The 23,924-nt window shown below is 40.5% G+C and overlaps 1 protein-coding gene across 3 annotated transcripts in view; it reads left to right on the top strand.

Moving 5' to 3' along the window:
- The first annotated feature begins 211 nt into the window (after positions 1 to 211).
- Positions 212 to 23,924, top strand: part of RFTN1 (raftlin, lipid raft linker 1) — a 96,062-nt gene continuing 72,349 nt past the window's right edge. The window contains exons 1-2 of one of the 3 annotated variants that reach the window (XM_018909571.3): positions 212 to 485; positions 10,615 to 10,770. In XM_018909571.3, coding sequence (XP_018765116.2) covers positions 10,626 to 10,770 — 145 coding nt within the window. In that variant the 5' untranslated portion in view covers positions 212 to 485; positions 10,615 to 10,625. Of the gene's footprint in view, positions 486 to 805; positions 965 to 10,614; positions 10,771 to 23,924 lie in introns of those variants that run through there. The other 2 variants (XM_009086361.4, XM_018909569.3) reach the window with 2 other exon arrangements.

Below are 23,924 nucleotides of genomic sequence, written 5' to 3'. Positions count from 1 at the left end.
GGGGCCAGGGTGGGGGCTGAGGCGGGCAGTGCGTGGGGGACTTTCCGCCCTGGCCGGCGGGCGGAGCAATCCGCCTTTGGGCTGTGCCGCTGGAGCGGGCGGGACACGCGGCCGCCCGATCCCTGCGCGCCTCGGGGGCTCTCGCCGCCGCTCGGAGGAAGAGGAAGTGGCCGCGGCCCCCGGCCGGGCTGAGCGGGAGCGGAGCCGCCGCCCCGGGCTGCGACGCTCAAACTTTGTGCCGGGCGGCGTGGCCGTGTGGCAGCGCGGCGCTGCCCCGGCACTTCCCCATCGCGGAGCCGAGGGGGGAGCGGCCCCGGAGCGCGGCGGGCGGGCACGGGCGACAGCCGGAGTAGGAGGAGGAAACGCTGTCAGCGGGGCGGGCCGTCTCCGCCCGCCGGGCATCCTTCAGCACCACCGGGCTGCGCTTCGCCCGCTGCCTGCCCCAGGTACTGCCGCGCACCCCACCGGCTCGGCGGGCAAACTTGGTGAGGGGGCGGGAGAAGGTTGCTGCTGGGCAGGGTGTGAGCGCCGGAGCGGGGAAAGCCACTCCGGGGCTCCGATTCGTCGTGGTCCTCTGGCTCCCGAAGTTCGGAGCGGGGCGCGGGCTGGCCGGCGTGCCGGGTTCGCAGGGGCTGCTGGAGCCCGGGGCGGGGGGGGCACTGCCTCCAGCCCGCTCCCCGGCCGGGTTCCGGGCTGTGCAGCTGCTCCATCGGGTCCGCTCGCTGCGGTCCTGCCGAGGGGCCGAAGCGGAGCCCGCCGGGAGGGCGGCGGGGCTGGCGGGCGGTGCCGTCCTGTCAGCCCATGGGTGCGGAGACTGCCGCGCTCCGCCGGGCTGCCTGCGGCCGGGGCGGACTGGAGGCGGCATCGCCGGCAATCACTTCCAGCCAGTGGGAAGGTTATTTGCGTCCAGCCCCCGCCGCGGTGAGGCAGAGCCGGGAGAGGAGGGAGCTCTGAGGGGAGCCGGGTGAGTGCTCGCCTGCCCGCCCAGCCCGGCGCCGCTCCTCACATGCCGGGCACCTGGAGGCGGCGGTGCCGTGCCATCGTGTGGCTGGCTGGGGTCTGGGATTTTACAGTCGCTGTTTTCCAATTTTATTGCCTTTTCAAGTTCTTGATGTTGTTTCAGCACGGTTTTCTTACAATATAAAGAGGCAGTGGTTCAGCATTTTTATGTCTGAGTGTGAAATACATCTCTCTTCTCTCTGGTTTGTCTAAATTCTTGTCAAAACAGCCTCTTCTTACAGCCTGTGTATTTCTGGAAAAGGGGAATTTAGTTGAATGGACTTTACAGTTCTTCTTTGATACTTTCGGCTTAGTCGAATAATTAATGGGAGACATTTGTTCTCCATTACGCCTGAGCGTGCTTCCCTCCAGAGCGCTCCCAGCTCGGACCAGAGAACGAGCTGAGCCAGAGGCTGCTGTGTGGCAGGACAGGGAGCGGTGCTGGAGTCTTGGTAGGGGTGGCTGTTGTGCTAAAGAGGATGCTGTATTTAAAATAATAAAAATATAACTATACCTGGAAAATGTTTTCAGCCAAAGTTTGGAAGCTATGGTCTGATTCAATTTTAATTCCCTTTAAAAAATTTTATTTATTTATTTATTTTGTCGGAGAATAACCTTATCAAGATGTAGCTGCTCTCTAGCTTACAAGGGGAGATCTATTTATACATCTGCTTTTATGTTTTATTTTTAATAAATCAAATCCATTTCAGGTCCTGGTATTGAATAACAAATTAGTGGCAATAACCCTCTTTTTCACAATGCTAGTGATCACATATGTGTATTTAATTTCTGTTTTTTCTAGGGAAAAAGAAAAGTCTCAGAATGAAGGGTTATTTTAGGAATCTAGCTTAACCTCAAGTAAGTTACATTAGACAAGGGGCTTTCCACCTCTTGAATGTTGGCATTCCTCTGTCTGAGAATGAAGCATGAAATGAGTATATACAGCTGTGATTAAATATCCTAAGGGAGTTCTGAGCTGTGGTACTGGGAAACACAAATGCCATATTGGGTATAATGAACTGGCTTCTGTTCATTATACCCAATATATAAGCCTCTGTGGTGGAAGAGCTGGGGTCACAGGCTTGTGAAGAATTAAAATCAAAGTTGATGAAGTCTCTATCTGAAATAACTAAAAAATATTCACATAACTATTATTCCATCCCTAACTTCATGTGAGATCCCAGAGCTTCACACCTTGCACTAGTGATCTACTTTACTTTTTGCCTTCATCAGGTGGCTGGGGTTCTAGTCCAAGGCAAACTAGCAAAAGGCAGTAAACATAGGACTGTCAGGTCTGTGGTTTTGTGTTTTACCGTGGTTTTACTCACTGTCATTAAGCAGCTGTGCATACATTGCAATATGCATCTGTTTCTCTTGCCTGTTCTGTGTGGGTTCTGGGTGGTGTGGGGTTAACTTTAAAGGAGAGTTGGATTCATATCTAACATTCCTGTGCATGCTTTTGTCAGGTTAATTCAGTCTTTATTTTTTAATCTGCTGTGATTTCTCTTTATGTTCTTGATAGTAGTACTCTTTCTTAGCATCCTGGTAGTCTCCTGTTGTCACATGAAGGCAACTTGCTTGAACGTTTGCACATGATATTTTGGCATAAATTTTTCTTGTGCATTGTTCAGTGACATTAACACTTCTGGTTATCTTGACCAGAAATACACTGTCTCAAAGTATTTTGGTGAAAGATGTGGTATTATCTGAATCTTTTGCTTTACTGAAAGATGGCGTTGTAGTATCACCAAGTATTAAATATTTTGGGTGAATGTTACAGGCTGATGTGGGTGGCGTGGGAAGCAGGGGTCTCCCACCAACCTGCTGTTCCTCCCATTGCTCCCCACTGCTAGCACAATGCTTGCCTTATTCCTCCACCACTTCTCTCTGATCCTGCTTGCTCCTCTTCCTCCCACCCTGTTGCTCACATGCCCACACACACCCACACAACCCAGCTCTGTGTCCATAGAGCAGTTCAGGTGTGGCTGGTGGCAGGGAGCCCACAGAGGTGAGCCTGGTGACTCGCTGGCCGGGGACAGCACAGGGCAAAGTCACTGTTATGCAGGGCAGCAGAGTCGAGCCCAAGTTGGTGATGTAAACGCTGCAATGAGAACAATAGCACCTAATAAGAGTTTGTTGAAATCGTGTTATCATGCTGGCGTGTTATTTGACATGCTGCATGCTAGTGCTGTGCTTTCTTTGTAACTTGTGTTTACAAGACCTGTCAGGGTAGTCTGTTCTAACTTTACTGAATCCATATCATAGTTATCCATGTATTACTTTGCTTTCTTCCTGAAGCTTAGAAACTCTGGAAACTAGACTAGCAATTGTCTTAATTGGCCAAATTATGTTTTTCTCTGGGTTTTTTTTTTTGTATAGTCAGTACATTTTCTTGTCTCCCTGGGAGACAGTACCAAATCTGATGAAATAGTTTGGTTTTTAATTCTAGCAATTGGGGCTGCAATTCATCTTGACAGGTCTTCCAGAGTTCTTGGTATGAATCCAGATTAGCCCTGATTTGTGTTCTGCTTCTGTTGAGTTGTGGTATCTTTGGTTTCTCCAGCTTGCCTTGGCTTCTGGCATGTTTCATTTTATGCTGGTGTTTCTTGATCCAAGACTGTTCCTCTGCTGAACTTTGTTCCTGTCTCTTAAGCTCTCTGCTTATTCTACATTTCCTTCTTTATTAGGTATTTCATCTCACTGTGTCTGGAAACCTTCTTGTGAATTCTCTTGTCACTTGTTGGGTTCCAAGTTCTGCAGATACTCATCTTGTAGTTTAAACATGTTCAAGACCTCCCCTGTACATCCTCTGGTTGCTCATTCCTGTTCATCTTACTAATGAATTCCTTAGTTTTGAGATTTGCTTTTTGAAATTGAAAACCTTAATTGCAGATTTACTTGGGTTGCTCTGCAGTTTAATTTAAATCAAATCAATCATAAAGGATAAATCTGGGATTATTCTTTCACCAACCTTTCTAGAAGCTGAGATTTAGTTATCAGCCTCAAGTCTAAAATCCTGACAGCACTGGTCAAATTCATAGGTATGTGGTGAAAAAAAAATTGGTCAGCTGTAACATCTGACAAGAGATGAGACTGATTTATGGTAATTGTTCCTTGTATCTATAAGTTTTTCAGAATGTTTCACATTGTTTGATAAACATTAGTTACTTAAGCACAGATCCCTCCACACAAATAAAAATTATTGCATTATTTATTGAATATATGCTTACATATTTTCCTGCATGATAATACTATTGAAAAAAAAGACTAAGTGGGTATCTCTTAGTAAGGAATTTCCCTTTTATGTGGTGTAATCTCACAAAAAACCTGTGCAGTGGTAAGGAAACCTGTGCAGGGTGGCAAAAATGAGGAGAAGTCAGAAGCATGGCTCTTTTCTGGGAACTGACAAAGGATCATCCTGGCATCCTATTCTGCTTTCTTTGTTTACCTGTACACCCAGTTTGCCTGGTCTGGTGTTTTTAATTCTCTGCTTTGGTTATGCTGGTTTTTTAGCCTTGTTATTCTTCCTCTGCTTCATTGCTTTAACTATGCTAGGAAAGGGACTCGACTATAATTTGCAAGCACTCTCAGGGTTTGTTTGGAACTGAGTGGGGGACTAAACACTCTGGTGTTTCATAGACTGAGAAGGATGCAAGAATTAAGTGACCACATGCCAGCAAGTGAACTGAGCATGAAGTGCTTATTATTTTGAAAATGGAAAGGTCAGGATTGCAGGAGTGAGGGTTTAAGAAAATAAGCGTCTCATTACTGCACAACAAATGTGAAGTCCTGCAATTATTTGTAAATGCCTTCCAGCATCCCTGTGAGGTACCTAAGTATTACCCATGGATGGAAGAATGAAGATGAAAGGTCTTAATCAAAATCAAGAGAGAAAACCTGTTAATATATTGCAGTTATCTTGTTTTCCAGCTGCTGCATTCATCAGTAAGAGTACTATATTCTATATTTTGTGCAAAGAACGTTATCAGTAACCTAGGATGTGTATTTTAAAAAATAAATTCATGATAAAGCTTGCAGAATATGTTTACTAGTCCTGGCCCATAAATGCTTTAAATATGTTAATGCAAGCAAGCTTGCACTCACTAATTTTGCTTAAAAACAAGCTGACAAGCATTAATTTTCCATACAGCATGTTTTCCTTGGATGCCATTGTAAGTACTAAAATTACCTTGTTCCTATTTCAGCTGGTAGTGTATTTCACTTACACATTTGCTAGAATATTCATTCTAATGCTGTATACTTAGCAGTTGACTCTAAGATTATAAGTATTTTAAATGATTGTTTATTGAATGGAATTATTTTCAAATCATCTAAGTAGTCATTGACATTATGCATTGATTAGTTGAAATAAACTATTTAGCCAATATGTACTTAGTTGATAAGCATCTCTTAAGTTACTTATTCTGATAATCTATTCAAGCTTCCATTAGCCATGTGGTTCTGTTGCATTTCAGTGTAATTTTCATTATTATTTCTTGGAGATAAATTGTTAGGGAGTTTCATGAAAGGATGGATCAATAAATCAGAAGATTAGCCTCATTTATTCCCCAGTATACCCCGCAAATGAAAAATCAGATAGAAGGCAGGGGGTTTTTTTGTTTCCCTTCTTTTCTTTGTGCTGTTTTCCTTCTGAAAAGAATCCTGGGGCCGGAATCACTGTTAGCAAGAAAATAAGTTGTTAGCTACATGGTATTATTTTATCCTTTCTCTTTGCTAATTCTGAACTTGTTGTATTTGTCTATTTTGAACACACACTAGCAACCCAAGAAAGCAAATTCAAGTAGCAAGAGGGTATTATAGCAAAGTTGAAGTTCAGAGGTCATCAGCTGAGATCTTGACACATCTCTAAAAGCGCTGTAAAAATTTCTATGATACATTCAAGATACATTGATTGTCACGGATCACAGAGGGGATTAAAAGTGGAAACACTGCTGGCTTTTTTTTTATCTTGCTGACTACAATTTGTTGTAATTTTTTTTTTTTCATGTCAGAGGATAGTACTGGTTTCAATAAAACTTATATTAAGTAGCATTCATAGCCAGGTCATTTGACATGGCTAGGATGGGTTTCACCAGGTATAGGTACAGCACCTCTACCTCCAGATGCTCCCCAGAGCTCCTCAGCTCCTAAAATACACAATGCAGGACACTATTGGGGAGAAAAAGGCGGCAGCAAGAGCTTTATTCTGCAGCTTGTGAGTTGGGTGTTTGTTTGGGATGTATGAATCCGGGTTAAATTTTGCATTCAGTTTGCAGAAGCAAGCTGCTCCTTTCCGAACCAGTGAAGGCCATTGCTGGCTTTCACAAGAGAAACTAAGGAATTAATTGACTAGGCTTTGCTGTTCTGCAACTCAGCATACCTTCTATTCTTGATGCTTTGTGGAGTTAAAGTGAAGGTGCAGACTAAAAAACCCCAGTCTGTTGTGAGATTTGGGTTTCAGTTCTGGTTTTATCATCACGTGGCTGAACACACGAACAGTTTGAGATCAATAAGATCATAGAGCACATGTACGATTAATTTGCAGTCTAAGTGAGTTTGTGGACAGAATTAGTTTTTCTGGCATATGTAATTGTAAAAGCCCATAGCTAAATCATAATTTTAGGGGTTAGTGTTCTTCATTAAATGTTACTTTTCCAAGTTTTTTTTTTCTAAGTATAGAACTTCTGAGTTGATAATTAATTTCTGCATTAATGAAAAAGAAAATGTTTATCTTAGAACCTACTGCAGAGCAAAAAGAATTTGAAAATTTGGCAATGTCTTTGAAGGATTGTTTTTCAATTTGCTAAAAAGTGAATATTAGTGATAATATTTTGGTTTAATATGAATAAAAGTGGAATTCACGTACAGGTATAGAAAGCCAGGATAAATCTATGTAGTACAGTAACCTTAAGCATGTCTTACAGCAAACTAATATACCTGAAAATGTGCAATTTCACATGAAGTGAGTTTAGATTACTTTGAATGCATCAGTGATGAACATTTCTTACAGCATTCTTTGATAACTGCAATGTAGAAAATTAAGAAGCTGAATAATGTCCTGTTGACAAGTAGATTTGTAAGTGAAAACCAAGGAGATACTTTCAGATGACGGTGGGAAGACTAAACAGCACTAACTTTGCTGTGAATGAAAGGAGGAAGGTAATAACTGATATTAAAAGCCTTTGAAAGGTTATAAAGCAAGCTGTCCCAGAAGGACATTTGTGGGATAACTTTGAGCAGAATTTGGTGATTGAGTGATGACTTGTCATACCACATCATCAGTATATTTGAGAAAACTTTTAAGAATTCCTGCCTCTGTGGAATTATTTTCATACTTAGACTCCTCTGTTAAAATAGGAACTTTATTTTTTAAGATTTGTTTTCTACTGCTGTAGCACTTGTATTCTAATTACTGTGGAAGAGTTTGTGACGTTGTGAAATGTAATTTTTGTCCCCTGATCTCTCATTTTTTTTCAGGTGAAAGCATCTTTTTTCATCATCCTTTTCCATATGCCTGCTTTAAGTAACACAACTGCCTATACTTAGCAAAATGTGAGGAAGCCTTTATCTTCAAGGATACTGTTTGAAGTTGTAGCTAAACAGCAAAAAGGTGAAAATCAGTCTTCTAGGAAGCAGCCACTCAGGGAATTATTAACAAAAAAAAGTGTGTTTTCAGTCCGTTCCCAAGTGGGCAGGTAGCTCATGCTGAATGACTTGTGGGTTGTCTCTGTTCACAGAGGTCATTGCTCAACACTGGTTGTGAGAGCGGAGGAGTTTTTCTCCAAAGGGCTGAGAAAATATTAGCTGGAGAAGAACAGGAGAGTGTCTGTGGCTGCTGCTGGAACGCAGGCTTTTAAGTACTTTCACCCCAGTTTGGGAAAGAATGCGAAACACTCTGAGATGTGAAATGCAGAGTCCCCAAGGCCTCCTTCTGCAGCCATCACTGTCTCAGAGTCCTGTGCATTTCAGTTGTACTGTTTGTACAACTAAAGGTTGCAGGCACTGCAGTGGAATGGCCTCTGAAATGGAATTTTTTTCCTTACAAAATGCTGTGTACTCATGATGTGTAAGGATTACTGGGCAATTGCTGAAACAAGAAATTTGGTACACTTTGCTAACACTTCTATCTTAATTCTTCCTTAGCAAAAGTATGCTGCTAGATGTGTTCCATTATAGCTCATGGAAAAATACCTAGTGTCTTGTTAGGCTCATTAATAGCAACACATGTTTATGTATTAAAATAAATAACATTTTAGGCTGAAGCAAATAATATTGCACAGGCAAAAGAAGAAACTGCTGTATATATGAAAGAATAATTCTTTAATGGTAATAGTTGTCATTACAAAAAAAAAAAAAAGGTGGGAAGTATAACTTTAGGAACATAAAAAGATGATGAGGATTTTTAACCTTAAATTCCAAATTTAAAAAATTGAGTCTGAAACCTCAATTTCATTGATAGAAATTGTTAAAGTAGTTTTTACCTTTCCTTCAAAATAATCAGGGAAAGTTGTTTTCTGCTGGATGAATCCACCAAATATTGAAACTTCAGGAATAAAAATATCACATCATCCTTTTTTCTCAATGCTAGAGGTCTTTGTAGCAAATGGTTTTTTTTTTTTTGCTTCCGGGTTCTGTGTGATCAAATATTTACTGTGTTACTTTTTTCAAGTTTGATGTGTTGTTCAGTCCTGTTTTGATCTGTTTATTAGAGACTTTGCAGGAAGATGTAGATGTGCATTTATGGACTTTGCACATGATAAGAAGGTGGGTGGTATTGCTGAGCCCAGAAAGACTTCCAGCTCTTTCTTCCAAGGGTGCTGGAGAATGGGGTGAGGCTATTACTGAGCAGTAGAAGCACAAAGGGATAGAGAAAAGTTATGAGAAATTAGTTGGAAACTTCTCAGTTAGTTGTGTTGGATAAAAATAAGGAGAAACAGGTTCTTTGTCTGCTAGGAAGTTGACAGTAAACTGTGAATGTGATGATTCAGCTGTGAATGATGATTTTAGGTGCAGTAGGTGTATTATTTGCACTAGAGACAGGGAAGCATGAATGCTGTTTTCATAAGCTGTGTTAAGATCTCATTTTGAGCATATGGCCACCTGTGTTCATGTAGAGAAATGAGAGCAGTGATGCAAATGAGAGTGAGTGGGGTGATGAAGGGACCACAGATCCTGTCTAGGAAATGGCAGAAAAGGGCTTGAATGCATTTATCATAACAAAATACAGCAAGGGATTTTGCAAGGAAGTATGAGGAAGAAACAAAATTTATAAAAGTTAAACCACAGTATAAATAAAAATGTAGGTAATTTACTGCAAGTATTTTCCAAATACATTGGGGCTGTATATTTGCCTAACTTTCTAAGCTCTTGGGGGATGGAGCTGTGGCATAAGCTTACGAGCAGCTCTTTGGAGATGGTGAACCTGAGCAAGGTTTTCATTCCCCACTTTAGGTTTATAAACTGTCAAGGTAAAGGCAGCTCTGATCTGTGACTGAACTTTCTCAGGTGCTCAACTGCTGTGTGTCAGAGCTTGTAGGGAGGCTGTGACACTGACCTTCCTGGCGCTTCATGAAGTGTGTTCACACTGAATGGATCCCATGCCTTTGAGCATCTGGGGGTGCCTGTGGGAGCCACTCTTTGTTACTGGGTGTTTATTCTGCATTTCCCTCCCTGTTTTCAGAGCATGACTTTCTCTGTGTAGGCGGTGGCAGGATGTTGAGTGGGTTGTGATGAAAAACCTCAGGTGCCTACCTGGTGTGTCTTCATACTTTTGGTTTTTGTACTTAATACTGGTTGAAATAATTTGCCTGAGCCCCACCGGTGTTGTTGAGAGGGATTAGAGGGTTTGGATCACCTGAATATTTTCAGCAAGTAATTCTTCCATTCTTTCATGCTCAGATGAGCTATAATGTGCAGGATATTAAGAAATGTTTAATGTGTAGCTGGAATGGTTGTCAGGAATAATCCTTTAAAATGTGGGCTGGCAGCTTATTAAAGAGAACGAGATTTATCTAATGCAGTTCTGTGGGCAGGTGCCTCTTCTGTTTTGAAGACAGATTTGTAAAGTGCCATTATTTCCTAAAAAAATGAGGTGGGAGGAAGTGAGGTTGTTTTGTAAATGCAGGTAGTTCTCTGCAGAGAGAATTTGCTTTTTCCATTGAATTACAAGGCTAGATTTTAATTTGAATATTACAGACATCTGTGTAAAAGTTAATTCTAGGTGCTCTCTTAGTGACTGCATATATAGAAATTGTTACTAGGTTGACAACCTTAATATTAGCACATTATTTTGCATTTTCAGCTACTTTTTATAATGGAATCTGTGTCTTCCAGAGTGTACTATTGAATAAATTTTAAAGTTGCAAAATACATACATTAAACTGTCAATTTTCCAGTAAAATAATAGTACACCTGAGGGTAGATATGAGTAGTATATACTTCAGTTACTACCTGAGCATTTATTTAATTACAAAATTTTCTGTAGTTTGTAGGCAGCTTGTATTTAAAAATTAAAATTCACCCTAGTGTACTAGTGTGGGGCATGAAACCAGAAAGAAAAAACTCAAAGTTAATAATGTTTATGCATTTCCCTTTTTCCCTACCTCTTTGTATCAGGAACTGCTGAAATGGGTTGTGGATTGAACAAATTAGAGAAGCATGATGAAAAACGACCTGGTAATATCTATTCAACTTTGAAGAGGCCCCAGGTGGAAACCAAAATAGATGTTTGCTATGAATATCGATTCTTGGACTTCACAACACTGAATGATAGTAAGTACATAATATTTTTCTTTAGATTTTTTTTCTATTAAAGTAGATGTGTTAAGTGGTCCGTAATGTTTTTTGAATAGTTGTTAAGTTCTTAAAATGTCTTCAATTTCTTTAAGTAAATGCCTTTTCTTCAGTCATAATGCTTCCATGCAGAGATCTTAGTGAGAATTTTGTGTTAATTTTTAGCCTTATAGCTAGTTCCAGGTTATCAGATTTTTGGTTCTTTTACCCTTCCCCCATTATCTGGTTTGTTTTCTTTGCTTTTTGTTTTGTTTTTGTTTGTGTTTTTACTTTGATGTGGACATTGGTTTCCTTAATTTGCATTTTATCCAATTTTCATATGGTAAAGCAATTCAGATCTGCAAGGTTATATACTTAATTGCTTATTTTCCTTGCTCCCATTATGCCCTCTGGGCTCTGTGAGAGGTATTTTGAGAGGCTGAAGTTAGCGTCTTCAGTTTTGATAGCTTGCCATAAATAACTTATGCGGTTACAGATACTTACAGGTGCACCCATGTAGGTGGAAACAGGATAGTGGGAGACACTGAAGAACATCAAAGGGGTGAAGATTCAATCTCATGCAATTTTTACCTTGGTTTTTTTTCTTTCAGTCTGAAATAGTCTTGTTTTAATTCTTGTGACAATCCATAGATATTCTGTTTTTTTCCTTGCTGATTGACGTCAGGCATCTCTGCCAGTATTGCACACACCATTGCCTGTGCCCTCTTTCACTTCAGAATTAGCCTGTTCTACAAGCAATTACTCCTCACACCATTTGGAAATCTGAAGCTTGAGCAGAAGGCTGGGACCTGCTTCTTGCTATATATAAAACAACACAGTACCAAAATCTGCTAGAGCTGGCTGGCAGGCTGCCAGGTAGAGCCTCTGTGCCCTGCTGTGTGCTGCAACTTCTCTTGTTTTGCAAGTCAGGTCAAAGGAGAAGCTGGAGCCTTGAGTCTCTCATGGTGTGAGACAAAGAGCTGCTGCTGTGTCGCTTGATGAGACACCTCGTGCAGCTCAGTGTGTCAGCCCAGAGTAGTGGGAATTGGTTGGGTCTTAAAACCTGCTGCAAGCAAATTGGAGTTTGAAAAAGGTGGAGGATTAGCACAGGTGATTGGACAGGACTGTGCTTTTGTAGGCAGTTGTGAGAGTTGAGAAATTTTGTCTTTGCAGACTTTTGAGTGCCTGTCTTCTGTATTTATGTTCTCTCATGTTTTTTGATACTCTAATTGGGATGCACTGCTGTTATTGAGAGCACCAAGCAAATGGTAGAGGAATTTTTTTCATGTTTATGTATTGCAGTTGTTTCGACATTTTTGTGTTTTTATTTCAAAGTGAGCTGTTTATGTCCTTTGATAGTTTGACAGCATTTACTGAGATGTATTGCAAGTTGTGTCATTAGCAAAAATGAATTAATATTGAGGACACACTTCTCTGGGCTTTTCTGGAATGTTCATCACTGTTCTGTCTGAGTGTCTCTCAAACTTTAGCATGTGCATTATCCTGTTCTTTCATGAAGTCTCATCTTTGACACTGGAGGAAGAATCAGTACTTGTGGTAGCAATGTGGCTTGCCTCAGGCACAGGGGATGAAAAGTCCCCTGTGAAAAGTCTGGTGAAAAGAGAAAAAGCTAAACCCAAGCTTTCTAAGTCTGATTAAATGCATAGGTTCATTGTAAAGCATACCTGTGTATGTTTTTCTTACTCATCATAGATTGTTATAAAACGATTTTAGGAGGCATGGCTTTAAGGAGACTGTTAGTAGAAGCACTTCTTTCAGATTCTTGGGCTTGCCAAATAGCATAAGCTCTCCAGCTCCACTGAGTTCTGCTTTGGCATGTTGTATCCTCATCACTCCAGTCTCTGAAGATGTCAGCAGATAGGCAGATGTGGGGGGATAGAGTGTTGTTCCTGCTCTTTTTCCTTAGTTACCACCTATGACTATGTGCTCTCAGGATTGGCAGTTCCCTCCCTCCCTGATCTAGCCATTGGCTGTGTGAAGGCTCATGTTGCGCTATGTGGTGTTATGACGTTCCAGGCTTTTTGCATCATGACTGGTTCATTTATGTTTTTGCTGAGAAATAACCTCTGGAGATAAACAGAGTTAACAATGAGTGTTTCACCTATATCTGTGTGGATTTGGAGGCTTCTAAGAATGAAATGCTCCTAGAGGTGTAAAAAAAACATTGGATTGTGAAGTCTTTCTTCTGTAAATCTACTTTAGCCCTTCCAGTGTATATATATATGATGACATAATTTTTTCCACAGGTTTTCTCCTTCATTAGGTTTTTAGAATAAGCCATGTTAAATTATGAGTGACTACAGAGTATTTTATTGTATTCTTATGCTAGGCCTTATTTACAAAGCTAGTGAGCCTGGTAGTGCAGACAGGTACTCATTTTTCTCTGTAGCTTTTCTATAGCAATGATTGCTCTGATAACTATATCTCCCACAAGTATTTAATCTTAATGGTGAGAAGGATGTGATTATCTGCATGTTGCAGGTGGGAGCTAATTCACAGGTTACTGCCAGAAGTTCTCCAATTTCTTAGCATCTTTTCCTGTGTTCCAAAAGCAGCTCCTGTTGACTTGAGACATAAGGTGCATATTGGTCATATTTGCAGTTTAGAACTGCATGTATTTGCAAATTTGATACCCAGATAATGAGAGATCAGTTCCAGAATGTGGTATATGTTTAAAGTCCACTTTGGCTGGCTGCGGTTTTTTTTTTTTTTTTTGGTAAGTTTTTGCAGCTGTATGTGGGGAAATCCTGCTCCCCTCCCTTGGCTCCTATCAGCTCTGTGAATTGATTTAACTCGTGTATCTGGTAGGTTATGCAGTTTTTCTGTTTGGTTATCCTCTGCTGTATCGGTGTCTTGTGGAATGGTCTGAAGAATGCTGGAGTTGGTTGAAGTGAAGGGAGCATATTGTCAGGAAGAGAAATAGAACCTTCTTTAAATCAGCTTACACTATTATGAACTCACAGAATCACTGAGTGAGGTTGGAAAGGAAATAATGGGTCATCTGGTCCAACCTCCCTGCTCAAGCAAGGTCATCCTTGAGCATGTGGCACACAATTAAGAGCAGGTGGTTTTTGAATATCTGCAGTGACGGAGACTCCACAACCTCTCTGAGCAATCTATTCCAGTGTGTGGTCACTTGCACGGTAAAGAGGTTCTTCCTCACATTCAGATGGAAGTTCCTGTGCCATTTCTGCCCATTGCTTCTTGTCTTAGTTGTTGGCATCACAAAGAAGAGCCTGGCTCCATCTATTCACACCCACCCTTTAGATGTTTTATGCATATTAATGAGCTCCTCTCTCAGTTGCCTCTTCTTGAGGCTGAACAGGCCCAGCTCCTTCAGCCTTTTGTAGTAAGAAAGATTCCCCAGACCCCTGACCAACTTTGTAGCTGTCTGCTGGATCTGCTCCAGAAGCTCCATGTTTGTATTGAGAAGCCCAGAGCTGGATGCAGAACTCCAGATGTGGCCTCCCCAGGGCTGAGCAGAGGGGCAGCTTCACCTCCCTCGACTTTCTGGCAATGCTCATTCCCTTTGCATCACTCTCTTGAAAACAGGGATAAAACTGTCCTGACAATCATTTTTCTGGAATGTTAGCTAGAAACTTAACTTTGCTTGCTGGCTTTCTGTGGTTACTGTTTACCTTCTGACATGCACAGCTAAAAAAGTGTAAGAAAATATGCTCCTTTATTAATTTTTTTTATTATTTTCTGAACTTTTGCCTTGCTTGGCACTGATGCAGATGTATGTCCAGTGGAAAACAATGTTTGATCACTTGAGTGCTGCAGAAAATGGCATAGATGCAAAAGACAGATTAAAGGTTGCAGGTGTAAACTTCATTTTTATGTTTTCCAGTGTTAGAAACTGATTTACTTGAAAGTGAAGTGTCTATGGAAAGACTGTCCAAGCTTTCAAGGAAAGCAGGCTATGAAGAACCCATCAGTTTCCATTGTGTGCCACAAAACTGATAATCCACATGGTTCTCCAGAATTAAAGTGGTTAGATTTGCCACTGTCCTTTACGTTTTGAAAAAGTGTGAAAATTGAGATAAGCAAAGGGTTATCTAGTGAAGGATTGGCACTTGAGGAGTAAGGGGCACTTTGCCAGGACATTTCAGGCTTGAGGTGGGCATGCTTGTTTTGAGCTGTTGGCTTTATAAATCTTCTTATGAGCCTGATCTTCCTTGTTTCTGTAAAGGTGGCCTCTTCCAAGACATCCTAGTCTGTCTTCTGTGTTGCCCCTTGACAGTGTCATTCTGTGTTCTGTTCTTTAGTCACCTGTACTGTCGAAAGCTTATGGGCTGCTTTTCTCTCTCAGGTGAAACCACATCAGTTTTCACCTAAATTAAATTGATAAAATCATCACACATTTTTACTTGTGAAGAAGATGTTACTATATTATTTGTGAATTGGGTGGTTCATTGCTGGTTCATCAAAATGTCAGAAGACGTGCAGGGGAAGTTGTCTTCTCATTTCTCTAGAGAAAATACTAATGTTAAGTTGCAATGATTGAATTTTATAACAACAAAAACACCAAGGGAAAAAAAAGACAGTTGCAGCAAACCTTTTACCACAAAGCTGGAAGAGACAAATTAGTGTCTACTCTATAATACTTAAAAAAAAAGAAAAAAAAAATCCAAAACAACAAAAGATTGTATAACCTACCCAAAAGTCAAAAATTCTTTCTATTTTGCATCCTTTGCCTTATAAAAAAAGATGAGATTAAGAATGATCATCTTGTACCTCTGCTATCTCGAAGTTTTATTGGAAGTAAGAGGCAAATGGTGGGCAAATCTCAGGAGGATATGTGCTGGCAGATGGAATAGTCTTAAGCAATCATGTTTTCTACTGGGCCTCTATGGGGTAAGCTGGTTTGTTTTGTTTTGGTATTTTGTTGGAAAGAGAAATATTTCAATAATCTGCATTCCTTCCTTGCTCTTATCTGATCTACTTATTTTGGAAAACTGTACTTGTTTTTGACAGATCATGCAGAAACTAAGCTAACTTATTCATCCTCTGTTTCTTTTCTTTCACCTCTTTGGTTTTGATGACCTTCTGAGAAAAAATAGGAATCTGATAGTAATTTCCCTTTTCGCTTCTCAGGATAGTGTGGAATTTTTTGGTGTTTAGGGGAATTTTTTTGGCTGACTTGACTGGATTTTTTTTTTGTGTTTTGCTTTACATTCCTGTAGTAATTCATTGGCCTGATGAGTTACGATAGGTTTTGGCCTTGAATAAAGTTGGCATGAAGCATATGCTAGCCATGTGATGAGAATGGAATGGGGTATAAATTTTTTTTAAATGGGGAAAGGCTATACTCTGAACAAGCCATTTGTGCTGTAAAACCACTAAAATCCAGATGTTTTGATGGAATGAAAAATAGCAATACTTCACATGTCCCGAAGAAGTTTTTAAGTTATGATGTGAATACATGAACATATGGTTTTTATCCTGATTGCCAAAAATTTGTCTCTTTAGTAAAAAAAAAACAACGAAAAAACAAACCCAGAGAACAACATGAAGAAGATTATTTAAAAGTAAGGTTATTAATTACATTCTTACATTCCCACCATATTCTTTGCTTGAATGTTGTAAGTGTTGTAGTCTAAGGACATGTATTTTACCAGGACAGTACTCCTAGTTTAATAAATTTACTACATGCATGAAACCTTCTTATTTGAGGCATTTTGGCATATATATATAAAATTTGAAAGTGTATATATCTTTCAAGTTCTGACAAGCATATGGATACTTTACCATCAAGTTTTGGAGACAGTTATACTGCTTTAAAACCACTTACTAAAGTATTATTAAAACTGCTGTGGCTGGGCTTTTGATTTTTATTGATTTTTTTTTCCTAATACAAGACACAAATGATGTGTTAATGGACCTTTATAGAGGACATTATTATATTAGAATCAATAGTTAAGAGTATATCCGTACTGAAATCTTTTATTTGAGATTAAATTTCAGTTTTGGCTTAAATTAATAGAAGCCCCCTCAGTTTTCTCCTTGGAGAAGGAAAGAAGTCTGATTCAGAATTTGAAGAAATTTCATGCACTAGAAATTGTGCAAGTAGATGACAGAGAAGCATTTTTCCTTTAAAAAGTATATGCATTTTTTGTCAGGAAATTCTTTTTGCTGTAGAACGTAGTACTTGTTGTTGATTTCAGTGCTTACCTTTTCTTCCTATCAGTAATTTTTACATTAGGCATTTATTTGTGCCTGACTTCTGCTTTCTGTTTCACTTCACCATTCACCTGGGGGGAAAAAACCAAAACCCAAACATAAAAACCAAAAAACTCCAAGCAAGCGGCTGTGTGACTGAAAAAAGAACGAAACCTGCAACTCTACATTTGCAGGTGTGATTTGATTTAAGACTAGTAAAAGCAAATATTTCCCCATTGGCGAAGTTATTTAATTTTGTTTTCATTTCTGTAAGCAGAAGAACATAAATTAAATTAGCATTTGAGTTTTGTATTTCAAGTTGACCAGGTCTGTTGCCACTATTTAGTCCTCAGGAGTGATGAAATAAAATTACCACGGCAAAATGTTGTTAGGTTATATATGAGATGTGATAACTTGAACCAGACTGTGTATAGATCACCTATAACTGGCTAAAACGGTACTTCAGAGCAGATTAATGTCTAGCAGTTTTGGAGCAGAAAGATGATGAGCAGGAGAGGCCAATGGATTACTTCTTTGTAGCCCATATTCTGCTAATGCTTCCCCTTTCTTAAAGCTTTGTCCATGTGCATATCTCATTCAACTCTAGTTTGATTATATGCATGTGATCTAAAGAACCAGCATAAGGGTTTTGCTGGATCTGAGCTTCTGTCCTTTCTGTTAATGCAAATATGAAGAAATGAATTTTTTTGGCTTGGTTTTCTGTTTCAAATAAATTCCAGTCTGTGGCAAGACAGAATCAGAGAATGTTCTGAGTTGGAGGGGACCCCCAAGGATCATTGAGTCCAACTCTTTAAATGAATGGCCCATGCCGGGATCAAATCCACAGCTTTGGCTTGCTCCAGCCAGCTGAGATAATTTCCAGTAACCCTTCAGGACTTGCCACTTGTAAGTCACAGCAAAATGAAATGTTCCTGCTGTAGCAGTTTATAAAACTCACTTGTGTGTCTGGGAAGCTTGCAATTTGACATAAAAGGAGCATTCCATATGTTGGGAGTTTAATAAATGCCATAAATTACATCATAAATGTAATTGCTGGAAAGAGTAATTAGATTTGAACTTTACTGTTTTTTAAATAAGGATGCACAACTGTGAGATATACTTTAGTTTTTAAGTGGAAGCTCTGCTTTCCATAATTATTGGTTGTATCTAGATCCTTGTGATAGACTGCATGCACTCACTTTTTCTTCTAACATATGTATGTGTGTATACATATATATATATGTATATGTGTAATATGTGTGTATATATATATATATGTATATGTGTGTGTGTGTATATACATATATATATATATATATATATATATGTTCTGTATCTGTACATCAGTGAGGTGTGCAGTACACAGACACATATATATCATTGAGAGGGGTAATTCCTCAGGATATGAGGTTTCAATCACTCAAGTTTTGCTTTATTTCTACACTTAATTATACCACAACAGAAAGTGCAAAGAGCTTTAGCTGAAGTCCTGTGATGACTGTGACAGAACTGGGAATAAGTCCTGGGTAGTCCATTGTGCTGGTGGCTAGATCATGGCCTTCAAAGCAAGAAGCTGGTCAATAGTATGAATTCACTATTCTAGGCCAAATAACAGCTATATATCTGCAAAAAAGCTGTACCATTCACATAATTTCAAATATGAAAAAGCCTAAAGTTTGCTGGCATTTCTTGTCCTCTCAAGATCCAGCTGTGCTGTGACATCACTATTTTGTGTTGGAATAATACATTATAGACTAGACGAAGCCTTTAGATACAATATGGTATGTATGTTAGAACATCTCAAATATGTTAAAGAATGTAAGTATGTTGTGTTTTCACTGTTTTCAACTTATGCTTGGAAACAGTTTTGGTTTGGATGCTTTTATGGAACCCCAAGTATATCTAGTGATGTCATAGCCACACTTTCTGTGTGGATTCTGCTTGTGTATTTCGACAATGGGTGTGTGCAAAACAGAAATGGACTAGGAAGGAAAGGAACATCTGCAGGATGTTCTATTTATACATGTTTCACTTTGTCAAAAAATGTGTGCCACAATAGTCATGTGGGTACTAACTTTCTAGCCTGCACTGATTCTTACAATGAAGATTGGGTTCCTATAATACTCCATTCTTACCATGCAGTCATTCATTTGTCTGCCGTGTGAGCTCAGGGTTCTTCTTAATGTAGTTAGCAAGCTCTTCCAAGAGATACATTCCATTCATCACGTTTACATGAATGCTGTAATTCACTCACATCATGGAAAAGTACAGATACTGTCTAAAAAGAGTTCTCAACTTCTAAGAAACCTTTTCTTTCAGCAACTCAGGAACTGCATGTGATCTTTCTGAGTGGCTGTGTCTTTTCTTTGGCCTCTGGCTTTCCACATTTTTCCAATCTTCATGTGGTTTTCATCTTCCTCATGCTGTTCAAGAGCCAAGGAGCCAGATTTGGCAGTCTGCAAGGCTGGCAGACAGGCGTTTCTCTTTCTCATAGAATGGTGAAAGTATTAAAGCCACAGTTTTTTTTTTTTTTTTTTTTTTTTTTTTTTTTTTTTTCTGTTTTCTCAGTAGCAAAACTTGCCCTGTGTTTAGCTGGAGCAGATCATACAGTAACTTCAAATAGTAAATGTCTCATGGTTTTATTAGGAGAGAGAAGTGATTACGAGTCATTGCTGTGGTAATCTGCTGAGTCTTTTTAGAACTTGTTGCTACAAATTCCTTGACATCATCCAGATAAAAGATAATATACAAAATCTATGCAGTATTGTAATGGAATTCTTAATATATTATCAAAATAAATTATTGTTGTTTGGCTAAGATCTCCTGCAAACAAAAGTTTAGAATTGGTTCATCCTGAGTGGAGTATAGCCCCTTTGAGAAAAAAGGAACTTTTGGTGTTAACTGCTCTTGACCTTGAGATAGTGAAAGCACCAAACAGATGTACATTGATTTTGCAGGATTTTTAAAAATGTTTGTATTTACATTCCTCATGTTGCAATGTGAAGAATAAAAAGTCTCTGTTCTGATGGAAATGGTGTCAACATTCAGCTGTTTCATATAGCCTATAACACTGTCTTGGTGGGTCATGTCCAAGAGTCCACACAGCAGAGGACAGGCTGGTGTCAGGCTGTGCATTGTCTTAAGCCAGTAGTGTAGGGCAAGAGGAGCAGACAGCCAGGCTGGGGCAGTTGCTTCTGGGGAGTTTATACTCACCATTTGAGGGTTTTACTTTGGACAAGTCATGTGTTCTGCTGTACACTGGACATCCCACTGCATGTGTTTCAGAGCAGCCTGCAGGACAGGTATCTGCAAAATGCTCCTGTCTGGCTTGTGAGCCCTTCTGGGATATTCCAGGATATGCTGTTTTGTCCCAGCATCTGTCTCATGCTTACAACTGTACTTGTCATTGCTCTGCCCAAGTGACACTTGTAAAGAGATTGCACATTCAGAAGCATGTCTGATTTCTGTTCTACATCTGTTCTGGGTTTGTTTTCTCTTAATGCATTTTCATACATGCTACCAGTGCAGCTACTGCTTGATTACTTCTCTTGACTTCTTTTTGCCACTGGCAGCTGTGGCAGCTGCTCTGTAAGCACTCTCTAGATGGTCTGACTGCCTCCTGCTTCCTCCCTGCTGTTGTCTGAGGATGAAGACATGGACTGTGTTTTAATCTTTACAAGTTTTTGCTCTGCCCTACACCCGCTGGGGAAGGTACCACGGGTGTGGGATACAAAGTTGAACTGGTAAGACTAGTGCTTGCCTCTCCACACTGAGGATGGTGTGGTAGATCAGAATTTGCTGTTGTACCAGCTACTGCTGTGACTTTGACATTGTTGGATGAAATTCTGGGAGTCCAAACTGTGTTCACAGGTGTGGCTGCTGCCCTGTGTTGTGCCATGACTGCAGTACCTGTTGGTCAGTGGTTAGGCAGTTAGAGGAGGGAGGACAGCTTTGCAGTGTCATCCTGCAAACACTGTTCCAAACACTGCTCTTGAAGAGAGGCTCAGCAGAGCTCAGTGTCTGGAAGTGCAGAGATCCAGTCTTCTCCTGGTGGCATTTAGCTGTTTATCCCTTTTATATGGGCATAGTTGCTTTGTCTCTTGCCTGACTTTCAATGCCTATTTTGACTTTTTCTCCCTGTTGGCAGGTGCCTTTGGCTGCTGATTCAGTGGCCCTCAGGAATCAATACAGACTTGGGACTGAGTTTTTTGCTAAGGAAAAACATGGCTGAAAAGTAGCATCAGCAGCAGCACACCATGTGGGAAAAGGGAGGGGTAAGAGTGAAACTTGTGCCCTTCTCTTATGAGAAGTGATAAAGGAGGGAGAACTGACAAAAGGAACGGTGGTAAAGTCTGTCTTTCTGCTCCCCTAGCTTGTAGAGAGGAGATAAAGGAGAAGGAAGGGGAGTAGTACATTCTGATCAAGTCCTGCAGTATGGAGATCATCTCCCCCCTATTCTGAACAAGCAAACATGTATTTCTCCCTGGAAAGCATCTGTTCCTTCCCTGCTTTTCTTTCAGCTTATACAGAGGAAATGGCCTGCCAGTCCTCTTCCTAGGCTTTTGGCTGAAGCATCCCGTTCAGAGGACCGTGCCCTGTCAGCTGCTTGATAGGCTGTCAACACTCAGCTGACATGTCAGCTCATATGAAGCTCCAAAGGGTCTTCACAGCCAGAATCCTTCAATGCTAGAAACTGCCTCCACACTCTTTCCCACAAAAAAAACCAAACCCCAAAAAAAACAAAGAAAAAAACCCCACCAAAAAAATCCCCGGCAGTCAAGATATCTGTCAGCCTTGTGATGAGCTATAACATTCCTAGCCCAGGCTCCGTGCCATAGCATTCCTGCTGCTGTGCCCCAGACAACGCAGACACTTTAGGCTTCTCCACTGAAGAAGTGGAGTAGAAGGCACAGCTGCAGCTAAACAGCAGTGGGGCAGAAAAAGAGTTCAAGTAACATATTGGCTAACTGTATTGTCAGACAAGATGAACGTGGCCCAAAGTTACAAGTAAAGTGGTAAGAAAAACATGGAGCGAAAGTGGGATCTGAAATTCCAGGAGCAGGGACAAAGACTAGGAAAAACGCTGATGGGGTGCTGATATGGCCTACACCAAAAAAAATTCCCCCAGGGACCAGCATGACCAGAGAATTAACTGGAGCAAAATTTAACTCAGCTTTGGTGCCTAGCATTGCACCTCTAGTCATGGAGAGAACGTGAGAGGTATGTGCCCTGTCTGCGAGTTGCATGTTGGAATGGGGGCAATAAAAGCAAATCTTCCAACATCCTTCCATTGAATACCAGCAATTCAATAGCATTGAATTATTGAAATGGGAAATAAAAGCAAATCTTCCAACATCCACTGAATAGCACCTCTCCTGGTACAAAATGAGGCCTCCATGCTCTGGCTGTCTCTGCAGCAGATCACACACAGAGCTGAGAAGAGTTCCAGGAGCAGGACCATGTTGGTGCTGCTGTTCCCCTAAGGGGGTATGGGACCAGTTGGCTTTTCATGAGTGCAGTAGGAAAGGGCACTGCCCTGAGGCCTCTGCCACCCCACCTATGTCTTCCAAAGAGGTAGAGCCACCCTGACCAGTTGTGGGTCATGGACATGGAGACCCCCAAACATTGTGTGTAATGCCATTGCTCTGTTCTGTGTTTGGACAGGGAGGGGATTTCACAGCATCACCTTGCTGTGTCTGGAAGCCTGAGTGAGGTGTTAGCTTGACATTTACAATGCCCTGCTCCCTTGATATGAGCACTCATGCATGGTGGAAAGAGGAGAAAAGGTCTTCAGAAAGGGGTGGGCATCTGGAGAAAATAGAGCAGATGAAACAGGGAAAGAATATCAAAAGACGAGAGTAGCTGAACACACACTAAAAGAATTTGAGGGGTCATGAGTGACTGTAGAAATGGAGGGGGACAGATAGCATTTGACATGTTTAGCAGGAAGAGAAGACATGGCCTTGCATGCGTTTGCAGTGTTTTGGGAGCTTTCCAGTGCCAGAGGGATGCCTTTTTGTAGTGTTGTATCAATGGAGCCCGGCAGGGACTGCGGCTGTCACTCTGACAAGATCTGCTATCAAGTTCTGCTTAAATAAAACCCATCGTATCATGCATGGGCAGGCACATGGTCTTTTACTGAAGAAGACAACTTACATTTCTGGATTCAGATCCCTTTGGGTCTTTCATGACAACTTATTTTTTTTTTTTTTTTTCTTCTTTTGAATCTCAGTGACAGGAAAAATGTCCTCTGAGTGTGTTAGACTTATTTCATTATGGAACAGGGAAAAGCTTACTTTAAACCTTAAAATGCTGTCGTTTCTAGAAAACGACAATTTAAATTTTGTTTAGAGAATAACCTGAGAACATTTACATAGTATTAATTTATCATGGAAACTGCACAATTTCTCACTTTCTTTGCCCTGTTCTGTAAATACGTAGAATTGTTGCTTTAGCAACAAGCATAATTGTGACTGCAGTTTTAATTAAGGTTGTGATTATTGTACTCAGCAAAATAATGTAGTTTGCAAACCTTAATTATTGTCTCAGTCTTAACTGTTGTTCAGGTTAGTGTTCTCACAGGGGTTTTGTGTGCTAAAGCCTCTCCTACATTTTCTTTACCTTGACTTGGTATATAGAGAGGCATTGATCCTGTGCCTGTGAAGGTGCTTTATCTGCTTCAGGCTTTTTTTACTGTTTTATTTTTCAGTGCCTGTGTGTATGTGCATGGGTGACAGGTAGCCTAGTAAGTCTGTAGAAGATGTAAATATACTGCCAAGCAAACATCTCACATTTGGCCTGGTATTAAACACCTTTTTGCCATAGGTGTCACTTTAGTGCTGTATTCTGGGTGTCTGCTGTTTCATGGCTAGTTTGCAGCAGTGTCACAACTCTTCAGTGTAGTCACTTGGTGAAATACCATTTGATCATTACTATCTTGCAGCCATAACATATTACAAAGCAGATAAAGA

The sequence above is a fragment of the Serinus canaria genome, chromosome 2 (assembly GCF_022539315.1).
Source record: "Serinus canaria isolate serCan28SL12 chromosome 2, serCan2020, whole genome shotgun sequence".
In the NCBI taxonomy this organism is placed as follows: Eukaryota; Metazoa; Chordata; class Aves; order Passeriformes; family Fringillidae; genus Serinus; species Serinus canaria.
This window is presented reverse-complemented; position numbering and strand designations above follow the sequence as displayed.